Source organism: Anguilla rostrata, chromosome 4, assembly GCF_018555375.3.
Source record: "Anguilla rostrata isolate EN2019 chromosome 4, ASM1855537v3, whole genome shotgun sequence".
In the NCBI taxonomy this organism is placed as follows: domain Eukaryota; kingdom Metazoa; phylum Chordata; class Actinopteri; order Anguilliformes; family Anguillidae; genus Anguilla; species Anguilla rostrata.
In genome coordinates, this window is record NC_057936.1 from 60774450 (window position 1) to 60788345 (window position 13896).

At 44.4% G+C, this 13896-nt stretch overlaps 1 protein-coding gene across 1 annotated transcript; it reads left to right on the forward strand.

The window, feature by feature from the left end:
• The first annotated feature begins 1486 nt into the window (after positions 1-1486).
• Positions 1487-13820, forward strand: LOC135254160 (cyclic nucleotide-gated cation channel beta-3-like). The gene is made up of 17 exons (XM_064334140.1): positions 1487-1607; positions 2195-2291; positions 3779-3939; positions 4188-4538; positions 5112-5320; positions 5955-6005; positions 6390-6476; positions 6804-6868; positions 7374-7496; positions 9067-9208; positions 10902-11061; positions 11577-11674; positions 11950-12033; positions 12378-12496; positions 12719-12871; positions 13124-13274; positions 13512-13820. The coding sequence occupies exons 1-17, from the start codon at positions 1487-1489 to the stop codon at positions 13536-13538; spliced, it is 2199 nt and encodes a 732-aa protein (XP_064190210.1). The 3' UTR covers positions 13539-13820.
• The last annotated feature ends 76 nt before the right edge of the window (positions 13821-13896 follow it).

A 13896-nucleotide genomic window follows, 5' to 3' on the forward strand; every position in this document is an offset into this window, starting at 1 on the left:
TCATCTCTGGTGTGTTATAGCCCAACCGTTGAACTCCTCATTTATCCCCGCTTGTGTTGGTGGTGCCTCATGAATCTAGACCTTTTCTTTATTCGCATTCGTAAATTGCTCTGTGTGTAAGAAACGACAACTAAATGGCCGAGATGTAAATGAACTTAAACTCTGCCTCGAGAAGCAGGACACATCGCATTGCCGGGTCTTCTGGGACGTGTAGTAATTCATCGATAACGTTTGCAGGACATTGGGGTGTGTACAGGATAGTGCTGTTTTTGCTTGAGACATGGGGACGTCTGTGTCAGTAGAACGAGGGGGCATAAATGAAAATTAGCATGAATGGAAAGTTCCGCACAGACATTAAGGAGTATTTCTTCGCACAGAGGGTAGACATTGCGTGGAATACCTATCCAGGTCCTTTAGTAGAGGCAGAAACTCTGGGGGTTTTCAAATACTATCGAGTTTGTAGGTAAGCAGTGAGCACTGGGTACCTTTTAGTGGTAGGAAAATGGTGAGCATTGTTCAGTTGAATGGGCTGTTCTCCGCACTGTGCTTTTTTTGTGTTGGGTTGTGTTGTGTTCAGTCTTAGCCACCAGGGGATTGGCGGCTCATGTACATTAGTGGCTCGAGTACAGCTGTCCCAGGACATATTTATCTCCCACACCTGTTCCATGACTAGTTTATCTCCTCCGTTGACAACTGGGAACAAGTCAATGTTTAGTATAAAATCAACCATTCTCTTGACGTGTCCATAACCTACGTTGACCCAGCAGTTAGGAGAAACACCCCCTCCCCCACCCACTTTTTTTTTTTTTTCTCAAAACTAATTCTCCAGAGCCCAGACACTCGGCGCGGCCGTAACTTTGCCGAACGACGTCGTTACTTACGTGCCCGCTGAACCGCGAATGCAGCGCTTCCCGTGATATATCCGATCGCCGGCGATTGCCTTTTCTTCGCCGGGGCGAAGAGGCGGCGCGTCATCCTGGAATTTTGTCACGCGCACCTGAGAGAGATAGAACGAGGAAGTAACTCACGGCCGGGTGAGAGAGAGCCGGTTTTATTGACGTCCTTTTTAAAGGCGCTCCGGTGTCTGGGGCATCTGTCTTATCATTCCTGTCGTATAGCGGATAATCGGTTTCTAACAGACCTGGTTCTCGCCCGTCGTTGTTTGATCAAGAAGGGGAACGTGAGCCCTTAAGTCGGCCTAGGCGCAGAACTGCACGCGAAGCAAGTGATAAAAAGAGTCCGTTACTTAAATAATTTTGTTACCTAAATTGCATTATTTTGTCATTTACGTTTCTGGGGGCTGTGCACGTACCTGCGCATGCGTACGTTTTCTTATAGCTTATAATTTAATATAGAGTGAGTGATTGCAATACCTTGCTTGCTTACTATATTACATATATCTGAACATCATTTTTAAAATCTATTATTTTTCTTTGGAGAAAATACATTATAAAAATAGATGGATGTCCATCCCTTCTTGCAGAATATGGTTCTAAATTTGGAATTGCTCAAGTCTGAAGGAAACTTTTTTCCCCCCTCACAGCCAGGAGAAAAACCTGCGGAAAAAAAGGACGAAACCAAGAAAGATGGAGAAGCCAAACCAGGCGGTAAGCAATTCACCCAGGTGCCAGACGGTCCGTAATTCAGTCAGGCTTTTAAAACGGTGATGAATGAACCGGGACGCTTGCGGTGTGTAGCTTACATATGTCAGTTTACCAAAATATAAAGGCCACCCTATATTTTTTCAAGAACACAAACGCGCGTTCAGCATGTCTTGCCTCTATTTTTATGTCCGCGTATTGATTTCCACCTGGAGTCAGATAGCATCGCCTCTTCTGGGCTTCCTGCCATCGATGCTTAGAAGGAAAGAGGAGATGAGACAGTCAGGACCTGCCTGTCGGCAAAGAATTCTGGGAGTTTAAACTTGGGGAGGCGAGGATGGGAGGAGAGGGGGTGCAGCAACAACTGGAAATCAGTCATTAAAGAGAGATAATTTGTTGGGGTGAATACAAACAAAAACAAAAGCAGCCGTAAAAGAGGGCCTGATTTATCTCTCTACCCACTTCTGTTCTGTTAATCTCTCCCTCTCTCTCTGTGTCGTTGCCCTTGCCTAAACTGACTTTCTTGGAGTGCTTCATTTGTGTAAGTGAATGTGTAATTGGCAACATCGCCCCCTGCTGGTGCGTTCGTGCAGGCCCTGCTCCGGCCGCCCCCGCCCCGGCGATTGAAACCAAGAAGGCCGAGGAGAAGCCGTCCGACCCTGCTGCCAAACCACCCGGCACTGCTGAGGGGTAAGGGTTCGAGCCCCCCCTGTGCATTTGGGACATCCTGTCACACTGTGTCCGGTTCCATTCGTTTCGTTTATCCTGAGAGGGGCCCTAATTGCACAGGTATAGGGGTGGTCTGCGGTAGTGGGGCCCAATGTGAAGTCTATTCATGGGGCCCACCCAAAATCCCTGGTGGTGACCCTGGTCGGTCGGGCGGGGGTGTGATTGGGTGAAAAAAGAAAAGGGAAAGTTTTATCATGTAAAAGGTCTTTTTAGGCTTTTTTTTTTTTTTACCCCTTCTCTAAGGTAACAGTAGTCATTTCCTTTGTTCTTTAGACACACACGGAGGCTTCATTAAAAACAGTAAGATACTCTTTGGAAAATTGGGGGACGTAAACTTTAAAACCAGACAGCGTTCCTCTTAAAAAAGAAAAGCTGAAATACTGTATGAAAAGGCTGAAATATCTAATGAAAAGAATGAAATACCTTATGGAAAGGGTGAAATACTTTTAGAAGCTGTTAAATACACCCAGGCAAGAATACTAAAAGAGGCGTAATGCGAGTTATAATCACAGTTAAAATGGTGGGCCGTATGGCGCAAAAATGCCCTGGTATCTGCCCTATATCTGCACGCGATGTTGTTTCGCTGCTGATTTGAGTGGTGAAAACAAACATGGGGCTAAAGGATCTGTTCCATGTGAGAGACAGCAGCAGACTAAAGTAGTGCTGCCGAAAGAGGATTATGGGATTTGCAGTATTTGTGACTTAAGAGGATCTGTGGATCTCCTTAATGCTAAATCAATACCAAAAAAAATAAAATAAAAATCCAAGAAACAATATAGTTTAAGGCAACAGTGATTAACTCTGTCTCCACTGTGAGGATGCAAAGTATTGCACTACGGCCCGCACTATTCAGTAAACGCGGGCACAGTGGCATAGTGCTTGGCACTGTTGCCTCGCAAGGAGGAGGTTCCGGGTTCAAATCCAGGTCCGACCGGATCCTCTCTGCGTGGAGTTTGCATGTTCTCCCCGTGTTCGCATGGGTTTACTCCGGGTACTCCCGTTTCCTCCCACACTCAAAGACATGCATGTTAGGTGCGCTCTTGCAGTTGCCCTTGACCAAGGCACTGGCCTCAGAACTGGAGTTAGTCCCCGGGCGCTGCACTGTGGCTGCCCACTGCTCCTAGGTAACTAGAATGGGTCAAATGCAGAGGACAAATTACCCCACGGGGTTCAATAAAAAGTATATATATATATATATACATATATATATATATCTTAAAAGTAGAATTCCATAAGCTCTCCTGAGAAGCAGCAAAAAAAGTATTTTAATTCTCAATACAAGACAGAAAACTCTTGTTAAGACAGACTTTTTTGCAGTACTGGGCTCATAGGAGTGCTGGTCTAGGGGTCAGTTTTGCTTCTTAGCTCATGTTGGTTAAAGTTTGGATATGGAGGTGGGTACCTGTTCCTAGATCAGCACCCATTCTGTCGTCCACCTCCTTCCGCAGGCAAGAGGACCCTCCCCCTCCGCCACGCCCCATCGTGGTGAACAAGTACGCTGACCAGCAAATGCTTGATGTCATCAAGCGGATGAGGGACAGGACTGCGCTCTACAAGGAGAAGGTCATTGACCCCACTGCTTCTTCACCGGAGCCCAGCCCACCTGTCAGTAAGTCCCGCCCCCTCAGAGACCCCGCCCACTCTACATACACATGAACACCCAGAAGCTAATACACACTCAAATATACATACAAGCACACAAAATGACTTGCATGTACACACAAACACACACACACACACACACACACATATGCATACACATACTTATACAAACACACATGCACACGCGCACACACACACACACACACACATTATGGTTTGTCTGGGTCACGATTCCGTTTTTTTTTTTCCTTCCAGCTCCCGTTTTGAGAAAGCGTGACTTTCTGAAAAAACAGGAGGAGGAGAGAATCAGAAAAGAAGAAGAGGAGAAGAAGAAAAAAGAGGAAGAAGCCAAGAAGGCAGAGGAAGCAAAGAAGGCAGAGGAAGCCAAGAAGGCGGAGGAAGCCAAGAAGACGGAAAAAAAGGATGAGAAAAAAGACGACAAGAAAGAGGAGAAAAAGAAAGAAGAGGTGAAGGAGCCAGAGGTAGCGGAGAAGACGGGGGTGTCGCTCTTACTCGAACTCGGTGGCTCCTGCATAGACACCCTGCTGAAGCCTGTGGAGGACGCCATGGACAAGGTGGTGGGCAAGACCTTCGATCCTTTCACAGGTGAGTCTCTCCTCCGAGTCCCCGCCTTCTGCTTTCTCTCTCTCTTTCTCTCTTTTGTTCTCCCTCTATCCTTTTCTCCCTTTGACGTTCCTCCTTTTTCCAGTCCGCCCAGTTCAGTTGAAATGCTTTTTCAAGAGCGTGAAAAAATGCTGAAATAAATAAACAAGAAAGTCCTGGGTTCAAAACCGGCCTGGGCCTTTCTGTGTGAAGTTTGCTAAGTTCCCCCAATGTCCGTGTGGGTTTCCTCTGGGTACTCCGGTTTCCTCCCACAGTCCAAAGACATGCAGGTTAGGCTAACTGGAGCCTCTAGATTGCTCATAGGCATGAGTGTGTGAGTGAATGGTGAGTTAATGGGGTGTGTGCCCAGCAATAGATTGGCGGCCTATCCAGGGTGTATTCCTGCCTCTTGCCCAATGCATGCTGGGATAGGCTTCAGCACCCCCCATGACCCTGACCAGGATAAGCGGGCATAGATAATGGATGGATGGGGTGAAGATGGGGTGGCAGATTCGACTAATAAAGCTGCAATTAAAACTTTCTCTTGCTGTCTCTCTCCCTTCTCTCTCTCTCTAGACCGCCGGTACATTTCGTGGCTGAGTTTGGTCACCCTGGCCTTCAACTACAACGCCTGGCTTGTCCCGGCTCGTTTGGCCTTTCCCTACCACACGGAGAAGAGCATCCCCTACTGGATTGCCAGCGACTTCCTGTGTGACCTCATCTACATCGCTGACGTCGTCATCTTCCGGCCCCGCCTCCAGTTTGTCAAGGGGGGCGACGTCATCGTGAGTGCAATCCTCGTCCAAGGTCACCAAGGACGTTGATCTTCTTCTCCTTTTTTTGAACACTCTTCACTCTATTCTTTTCTTAACTGTAAAGAAGCCGGAAGAACCAGGACTAGCCTATGACCTATTATGGTGGGCCCTACTTTTTCACACAAAAAAAGTGTGTGACGAGGTTGTCTGTGACAAACTTTAACATGGAAATGTGGAAAGCAGCTGTGGGAGCATGTGCAGTTCTGCGTCCAGCCACATGGGGCAGCGTCGAGAGTTCTGTGTGTTTGAAGCTGAACACAGTAAAATGCCCACTGTTATCTCGGACTGAACATGAACACAGCATGTCCAATAGTAATGAAGTGCACTCTGTCGCAGTGAAATCTATTCTGTCACAGTTGATTTAACATTTTTCTGTGTTTGGAAAACAACGCTTGTCAGAATGTAGTGTATTATTTGCTGATTTTAAGAGGATGTATGGAAGGAATTTGCATTCCCATTGTTCACTAAATTTAAAGTACCTTAAATTTACAGGCATCTTCAGCACGAATGTGTGTGCATGCGTGCGTGCATGTGTGTGTGTGTGTGTGTGTGTGAAAAAGACAAAAAGCAACAAGTCAACAGCAACTTACTTTCTATCTTTCAGAATGACAGGATTTTAACAAAAAAGAATTACAGAGACAGTCCAGGATTTAAGGTAAAAAATGCATATATGCAGTTGTTTCATTTTGGTTATTTTAAGATATGATTTTATGATTCTGTGATTTCAGATATGACATTCTATGATTAAAATCCAGTGTTTCTAAAACAATCCCTGTTAACCCAAACCTAAATGGTGGAAATCCAAAATCACACGCTCTCCAAGATCAGGATTCTGCTTCAGTGCTTTATCCAGAACTTCATTAAATCATTTTTTTGTTTACATCATTGTATGTCTTAAAGACATAGGTTGAAGGTTCTGGTGAGGTTCTTTACTAATGTTGTTAAAGTGTTTTTGACCTAAAGCCTGGTGTATACACATCATATATATATATATATATATATATGATTTAATGCATATTTTTATTTCTTCCCGTTTTAGCTTGATATAATCAGTGTAATACCCTTTGACCTGCTGTGCCTCAAGTTGGGATTCACCTCCATCTTTAGAGCCAACCGCTTGTTAAAGGTCAGTGAGTCAGTTGTTTCGAGTCAACGAGTCAGCCAGTGAGTTGGTGAGTAAGAATCAGTGAGTCAGTCACTGAAAGTCAATGAGCATCAGCGAGAGTTGGTAAGTGAAGAAGTGAGTTGTTCAAAGAGCCGTAGTGAGAGTAAATGAATCGATCAGTGAACATGAGTGTGTCAGCACAAGTGCCATACATTCGGCTGCATGTGCCTCAAAGGCTGTCGCAGAACAGTTTTAGAGTGAAGGTAGCATTCAGGGTGAACCTCTGCTAACTGTTTTGCATCTAAAATGCAGCTCAGGTGTGATCTATTTATTATTTTATTTTCTCAGATGGACGCATTCTTTGAGTTCAGCGATCGATTGGAAAGCCTGATGACCAAGGCTTACATCTGGAGGTAGGAAGAGCAGAACACCCAGCCCCCGACCATCCCCCCCACACCCCCCCCCCCCCCCCCCCCGAAACTTACCCAGTCACCAACAGTGAGCACACTCAAGCACTTCAGCCCTTCAGACCCCACTACATGTCTACAGTTTATTAATGAACTTCTATTTTCACCAACTCTTAGAACAAAGTTTCTCTTTCATGTGTTTGTGTGTTTTGGCTTGCGAAATATTTCCTTGAAACGTATCTGGGATCTGCTGAAACTCACAACCCGTAACATGCAGAGAGCAAATTCACTGTGTTTTTTTACTGTTGTTCAATAATAATATAATAATAATACTAATAATAATAACAAAAACAATAAGAATAATACTAATAATGCTAATGATGAACTTAATTTGTTACAGGAAGGAAGCTTCACAATGTAAAGCATGTTCCTTAATGTGTACATTATAGTAAGTTGTGTGTTGCTATGCCGGTAAATATGTGGAGGGCTCTCCTGTTTTTTTTTCTGGCAGAGTCATCCGGACCATCGGCTACCTGCTGTACATCCTTCACCTGAACGCGTGCATCTACTACATCGCCTCCGCTTACGAGGGCATCGCCTCCACCAAGTGGGTCTACAGCGGCAAGGGCAACGCGTGCGTAACTCCTTCCTTCTCTCTCTCTCTGGAGCACTTCTCTGGACGAGGGCCGTCTGATTCACCAGTGCTGGATGGCCAAAGAGCACGTTTGTTCTTTATCCTTCCAGCTGATTTAGGCCTTAGAAACAGTGTTAGCTTTTTTAAAGGATATTTTGATTTGATTTTTTTCTCCATTGGAAGACTATATGACTATATGAGTAGAATTAGTGTTTTGTATCTGAGGAACACTGCTTTGAATAGGAGAAACTGAATCTGTGAATGGCTTATGAATCATTCTCAACTCAAACAACACGCCTGACTTGATGCCAAATTTTTTTCACCTGTTTTACTATCATAAAAACACATTTTTTGGTCTTTTTTTTTTTAGATGCGAAGCACCTCATGGACGTGGCTTGTTCAGACACACACTCCCTTGAATTCGCTTGCTCACACACTCACTCTCTCACACTTATTAAACTGAAGATTTCTCCACAAGGGGGAGCCATTAGGACTTGAAATTCTTGAAGTAGCTGAAATTCGGGGGGCGCTACGTAAGAGTGGTGCTTCGCATCGAAGACACACGGTGTCCTTGTTTCATTTGAAATATATTTTTGAAGGTGCTCGTATGTTTTTTGATTGATATTGAGTGTTCTGTGCTTTTGTAGCTACCTGAGCAGTTTCCTCTATGCGGAGAAAGCCCTGCTGATGGTGGCTGAGCTTCCCCTCCCCAGCACCATGTTTGGCCAAATCTTTCAGATGACAAACTACTTTTTTGGGGCTCTTTTTTTGTCTACATTTCTTGGCCAGGTACCCTAATGTCCATATTCTATTTTTATTTTTTGTTTATTATTACTTTTTTTTTGCTCTTCTTTTTTCTGTCTTTTTAAAATCTTTTTCCCTTTTTTGACTGATGACTCATAAGACAGGACTTATGAGACAAGATGTATAAGACTTGTGAGATGGACAGGTACCTGTGAGACACTGGGTTCCTTTGCTTTAATATCTGCCAGTAAGCAGCAACAAAAAAACTTAAGGGCAACTTTACATCACTATAACATGAAAAGTGCTGAAGTCTGTGTCCATCCTCTTTGGGTTTCTTAGTCTTTCATGGTTCTTCTTACAAACTTTTCCACATTTTTATTGTTTTGTTTTTTTTCCCTGTCCATTTATTTATTTATTTTTGAAATATGGATTATATGTTGGCCAAAGGATTCAAGCAATCATATTCTACTGTCAGCTACTGACTGCACAGCTTACATTAACTACACTGCCACAACAATGAACCGCCTCAGTACAGCGCCTCAGCCTCATGATTTTATAAAGCCACATTAATACCCATCATTCCTACATGTATCGTCACTAACTCAAACCAAAAAGCCTGGGCAGGAAATTAAACTGCGTCAGTTTGTCTGTAGAATTGTCTTTGTATATAAATTAACATTTATTAGATTTTTTTTTATAGTGGTATAGCGGAAGCTTCTAGTGTTTTACGAGTAATTAACGAGCAGTAGGTTGAGCTCCATGCGCGACTGGGCCGGTGTAGGTGTATTTCAGCGAGAGGGAAACCAGATTACCGTCTTTCCCGCAGGTACTTACGATGTTACTACTTTGCCGTTCGCACCTTGATCACCATCGGGGGCTTGCCTGAGCCCCACACCGTCTTTGAGATCCTCTTTCAGTTGCTGAACTATTTCACGGGCGTCTTCGTGTTCTCCAGCTTGATCGGACAGGTACGAGCGTGACGCTGTGGTCGAGTCGAGGTGCCGACTGCGTTAGACATAGAGAAAATTAGTTTTGTTACTGTTACCCCCCCCCCCCCAAAACAGTTTAATTTCTGTAGTCCCTTTAGCATTCAGTCTCCCCCCCCCACTTTCACACTCTCTTTTTCTCTCTGTCACTCTCTTCGTTTGTATATGCATGAGGTTGATTTTTGGGGTAGAATAACTTCAAACAGTGGATATACTGTGCCTATGTCTGCAGACACCACTACCACATCCTCTGTGCACAACTATGCAGAAAGAATCCAACATTTGCAAAAGGAAATTCAGTGGAAATTTCACTGCATCATCATTAAAACATTTCTTGTGGGTCACAATGTAGTGTTTGGCTACAACAGCAACAACAACAGAATTCAAAGTGGGATTAGCGAGCTATATGGCTAACTTTAGCACACTTTGTAGGTGTCTTTGTTTACATCTAGTTAATTGCCATGGCAACACACGCATGACCTTTAACCTGCTTCATAGGAAGCTGGGTCTGAGGGTCAGGCAAGGGACTGCTATCCAGTTTCATGGAGCTTGATGGAACACACTAGCTTTTTAAAAAAGTAATTAGCTTGAACCCCAGTGAAACATTAGCAAAACCGGTCATATCTGGTTCTGAGCTCAAGACATAATTATGGTGCGCTCTCAGAAATAAAGGGAAAGGTTGCTGTTCTTTAGGCAACATATTTCCCGAGTGAACGCTGAAAGTACAATAACGTGCTCTTAGGGAACTAATAATTACCTTTTACAAGCAAAAAAAGAGAAAAATGAATTATGTATTTCACCCCTACCCGGAAAATAATTAATTGACACCAGTGACAAGCATGTGTCTCTTTGTACGCACTTCTTCATACCTTTATTTCTGAGAGTCTAGTGAATGATCGCGTGGCTATCACTTAGATAGGACTCATTGACTCTTACTGACCAACGCCCTGACTGACTCTCTGACTCATCCTTAATGACTGACTCTCTGACTCATCCTTAATGAGTGACTTGCCTTCAACAGGTGGTTGGCTCTTGGTAGGTGATTCATTTATCTGAATGCGATCCCTGCCACCATCACTGTTAGGGGGACTGGAGGGTTTTTGGACGCACCTGCTGGTGTTTGCATGGCCTGGCCTAGCATTCTAGTATGAGCAGTAGTGTAGTGTAATTGCTAAGGGTTCGTAAGTCAGAGGCTGCAAGTTTGACACTCAGATGAGGCATTACCGTTGTTATTTTCACATTTTCATTTTGGAGATCTGGCAGACGCTATTATCCAGAGCGATCTTCACAGCTTACCTTCCCTAAATTCAATCCATTCACACCAATGTGTTTAAAAATGCAAGTCCTGACTCAGAGTGGAGTAGGGTAGCTGCCAGGGGCTTAAATGATAGAGGAGTGTACCCCCCTTGATAAGCGCTGTAAAATACATTTTTAAATAATTAACAATAAATCCAACTGTGTGCCTCTCTCAGGAACAGGCATTAGGCGAACGTACGGTTTCCGGGCCCCACGCCTGTACTTTCGGCTCCGCGGAAAAGATTCTATAAACCGTTCACAGCAGTCATCGCAGGACGCGCTGGCGTACGTGAGCACAGGCGATTCCAGCCGTGCCTCTGCAGGCAGCCCGTTGGAAAGCACAGCTGAGCTGACAGGCGTCTGTCTCCGCTCGTCACAGATGAGAGACGTGATCGGGGCCGCCACCGCCGGGGAGACCTACTTCCGGAGCTCCATGGACGGTACCGTGGCCTACATGAACACCAACAGGATCCCCAAACTGGTGCAGCACAGAGTACGCACCTGGTATAACTACACCTGGGCCTCCCAAGGCATGCTGGGTAAGGACTCGCCTTAGTCTCAGGCCAGACCGACTAGGTCCAAATGAGATATGTCTGTCCAAAGCCCAGAGATGCGCGTTTCTAATACACCAACTGTTAATGGGTGGTGGACCACCAATCGGCAGAGGCCATATGAGCCAGCTCAGTCATTAGCCTATAACATAATACTGGCTAAGACTCGGGAGAACCAATCAAATTGCAGGAAGTTAACTGAATTGAATGCACATTCCCTTTCCAAATTCTCTAAAGAGTGTCTGCATTTGAGACTCCCACCAAATGTTAGTATGCTGAAAACACATTTCCATACTGCTGTGAAATAATAATGTAATTATTGACTTATTATTATTATTATTTGCAGTTAACCTTTAGTACAAAAGCTTTGATTCTTCTAGAACATAATTTCATATCTTACTTGTTTTTAATAGCGTTTACATTTACATTTGTACATGGTATAAACATTACTCATGTACCCCCCCCTGCCCCCCCCCCCCCCCCCCCCCCCCACCCTGGGGCAGATGAGTCTGTGCTGTTGGAGCAGATGCCCCTCGTCATGAGAACCGCCATCGCCGTGGACATCAACCTCACCACCTTCCAGAAGATCGACCTCTTCAAGGTCAGTTCCCAAAAGTAACCTTCCCCCCTCCCCCATCAAATGCCTTCTTTTCAACTACCATATTTCTACACCATTGAACTGTTGAGAGTCAAACGCATATTTGGAATACCTGAACTAACAGACATGACATATGCAACATATGTACCTTGTATACTATAATATAAAATTAAATACGTGTATGTTGTATAAGGGATGTGATAAATCAGAGGATGTGATAAACAGATGCATGTGTTGTTTCAGGGATGTGATAAACAGTTACATATATTTTGTTTCAGGGATGTGATAACCAGATGCTTGTAGACATGTTGCTGAGACTTAAATCCATTGTGTATCTACCCGGAGACTTTGTGTGTAAGAAGGTGAGCGTGAACACACCTGTGTCATCTGTGGGCTGATTATTAGTGCTTAGATGATGTCTGGTGCTAATTTTGACACTGACAAGCAGATAATGGGAAGCGTTTTAAAAGGGGACTGATTATGCACAACTAATTGAGTTTGGTGTCCTTTAATGTGTTCTTTCACTTCCTCATTTTTGTTCTTGACTCTATAGTTTCTCATTTCCCATTTCCTGTTTAAGGTTTACGTTTCTCACTTCCGGTTTCCTGGTTTTTGTTCGTGAAGTTTGTGTCCCTCCCTGTTTCCTGTTTGCCTGTGAAGTTTCTCGCTTCCTGTTTTCTGTATTTTGACTCTGTCCTGTCTGCAGGGCGATATTGGAAAGGAGATGTACATTATCAAAGCTGGAGAGGTGCAGGTGATCGGAGGACCAGACAATAAGATCGTATTTGTCACACTGAAGGCCGGTTGTGTGTTTGGAGAAATCAGGTACAGAACAGGAAGAGGGGTTTGAGCATGTGACTAGCATTATCAGCGCTGTGACATCAGCATGCAGTGAACGGCACAATGCCAGATCAGATCAGTCAGCCACACTGGACCTGATATATATTATTCACACAGTGCATGGGTAGAACACATATTTGTTCACATTTTTTTGGTTGCTAATTTTCTGTAAATTTTGTCTAAATGGCCATTGTACGTCATCGCCAGCCTTCTACAGTCTTCTAAGGACGGAGGCAACAGGAGAACAGCCAACGTTGCCGCCCACGGTTTCGCCAACCTCTTCGTCCTGGACAAGAAGGACCTCACTGACATCCTGGTCCACTACCCCGAGGCCCAGAAGGTTCTGGCCCGGAAGGGAAGGTAAGTAGGTCCAGAATTTCAGTGTGGACCAATTCAAGGTACAGAAACTCTCACCAGTATGCCTGCGGTGTTGAGCCCTATTTGGGATGCAGCTGTTCAGCCAACTGTAGCAAAGTGAAAGGAGAGATTGCTTAGGAAGCTACATCCGCTCTCAGTGTAATCACAGTGCTTACCTGAGTCATGTCAGGCCTGTCGTCTCCAACGCTCTCGTGGCTGACCCGTCTCCGGCGACCCGCTCCTCTTCCTCCTCAGGAAGCTGATGAAGGCCAAGGGACCAGCCGCGGCCGCGGTGGAGGCCGACAAGAAGACGGGGCTCGCCCTGTTCGCACCCAGGCCCCCGACCCCGAAAATCCTGAAGGCCTTTGGCCGCTTCAACAAAGCGAGCTTCATGGAGCAGCTCAAGGTGCCGGCACCCTCATGAATAATTAATGACACCAAATGTTGATTATTCATGAAGGTTGTTTTAATGAACCGATTTGTTTGTCTCTCCGTCTTCATAACGGTAATATTAAATGTGAAATTAGACAACGTTGAAATATGAAATATGACATGTTTATTTTTCCTGAGTTGCCGGTCTTAGCGCTGCCCTGGTTAAGCATGTGACGTGTCACGTGACTCAATCTTTCTTGTTCTCTTTCAGGTGTCTACAGAAGCAGAGAAGAAATAAGTGACACATGACCATGCCCCTCTCTGAACCTGGGAGACTGGCTTTTACCTGTCCAAAAAAAAAAAAAACAACAACAAAAATGTGCTTGCACTTTACTGCTATAATATGGCAATAATCTAGTTTTAAAAAATGTAATAGCATTCCTGTGATTTTCTTTGGCCTCACTTAACATTAAGTGACATACTACCTGTGTGATTGCACTGTAACAGAGGTAGATACAGTGTAGCTGCTGTGTAGATACACATTATTACATTGTATTTACAATCATATAAACATAACTTTAAAAAACTGCGTGGATGTTAATATTTGCAAGTGTAACCTATTTATGTGCACAGAGTAGTTACAGTGTACCAATTCC

Bases quoted from the DNA above. Each gene is read 5' to 3' on its own strand.
- LOC135254160 (XM_064334140.1), top strand. From the start codon at position 1,487: ATGGTTCTAAATTTGGAATTGCTCAAGTCTGAAGGAAACTTTTTTCCC. The intron at 3,940-4,187 runs GTAAGTCCCGCC...TTTTCCTTCCAG, and splicing joins GGAGCCCAGCCCACCTGTCA to CTCCCGTTTTGAGAAAGCGT. The intron at 4,539-5,111 runs GTGAGTCTCTCC...CTCTCTCTCTAG, and splicing joins GACCTTCGATCCTTTCACAG to ACCGCCGGTACATTTCGTGG.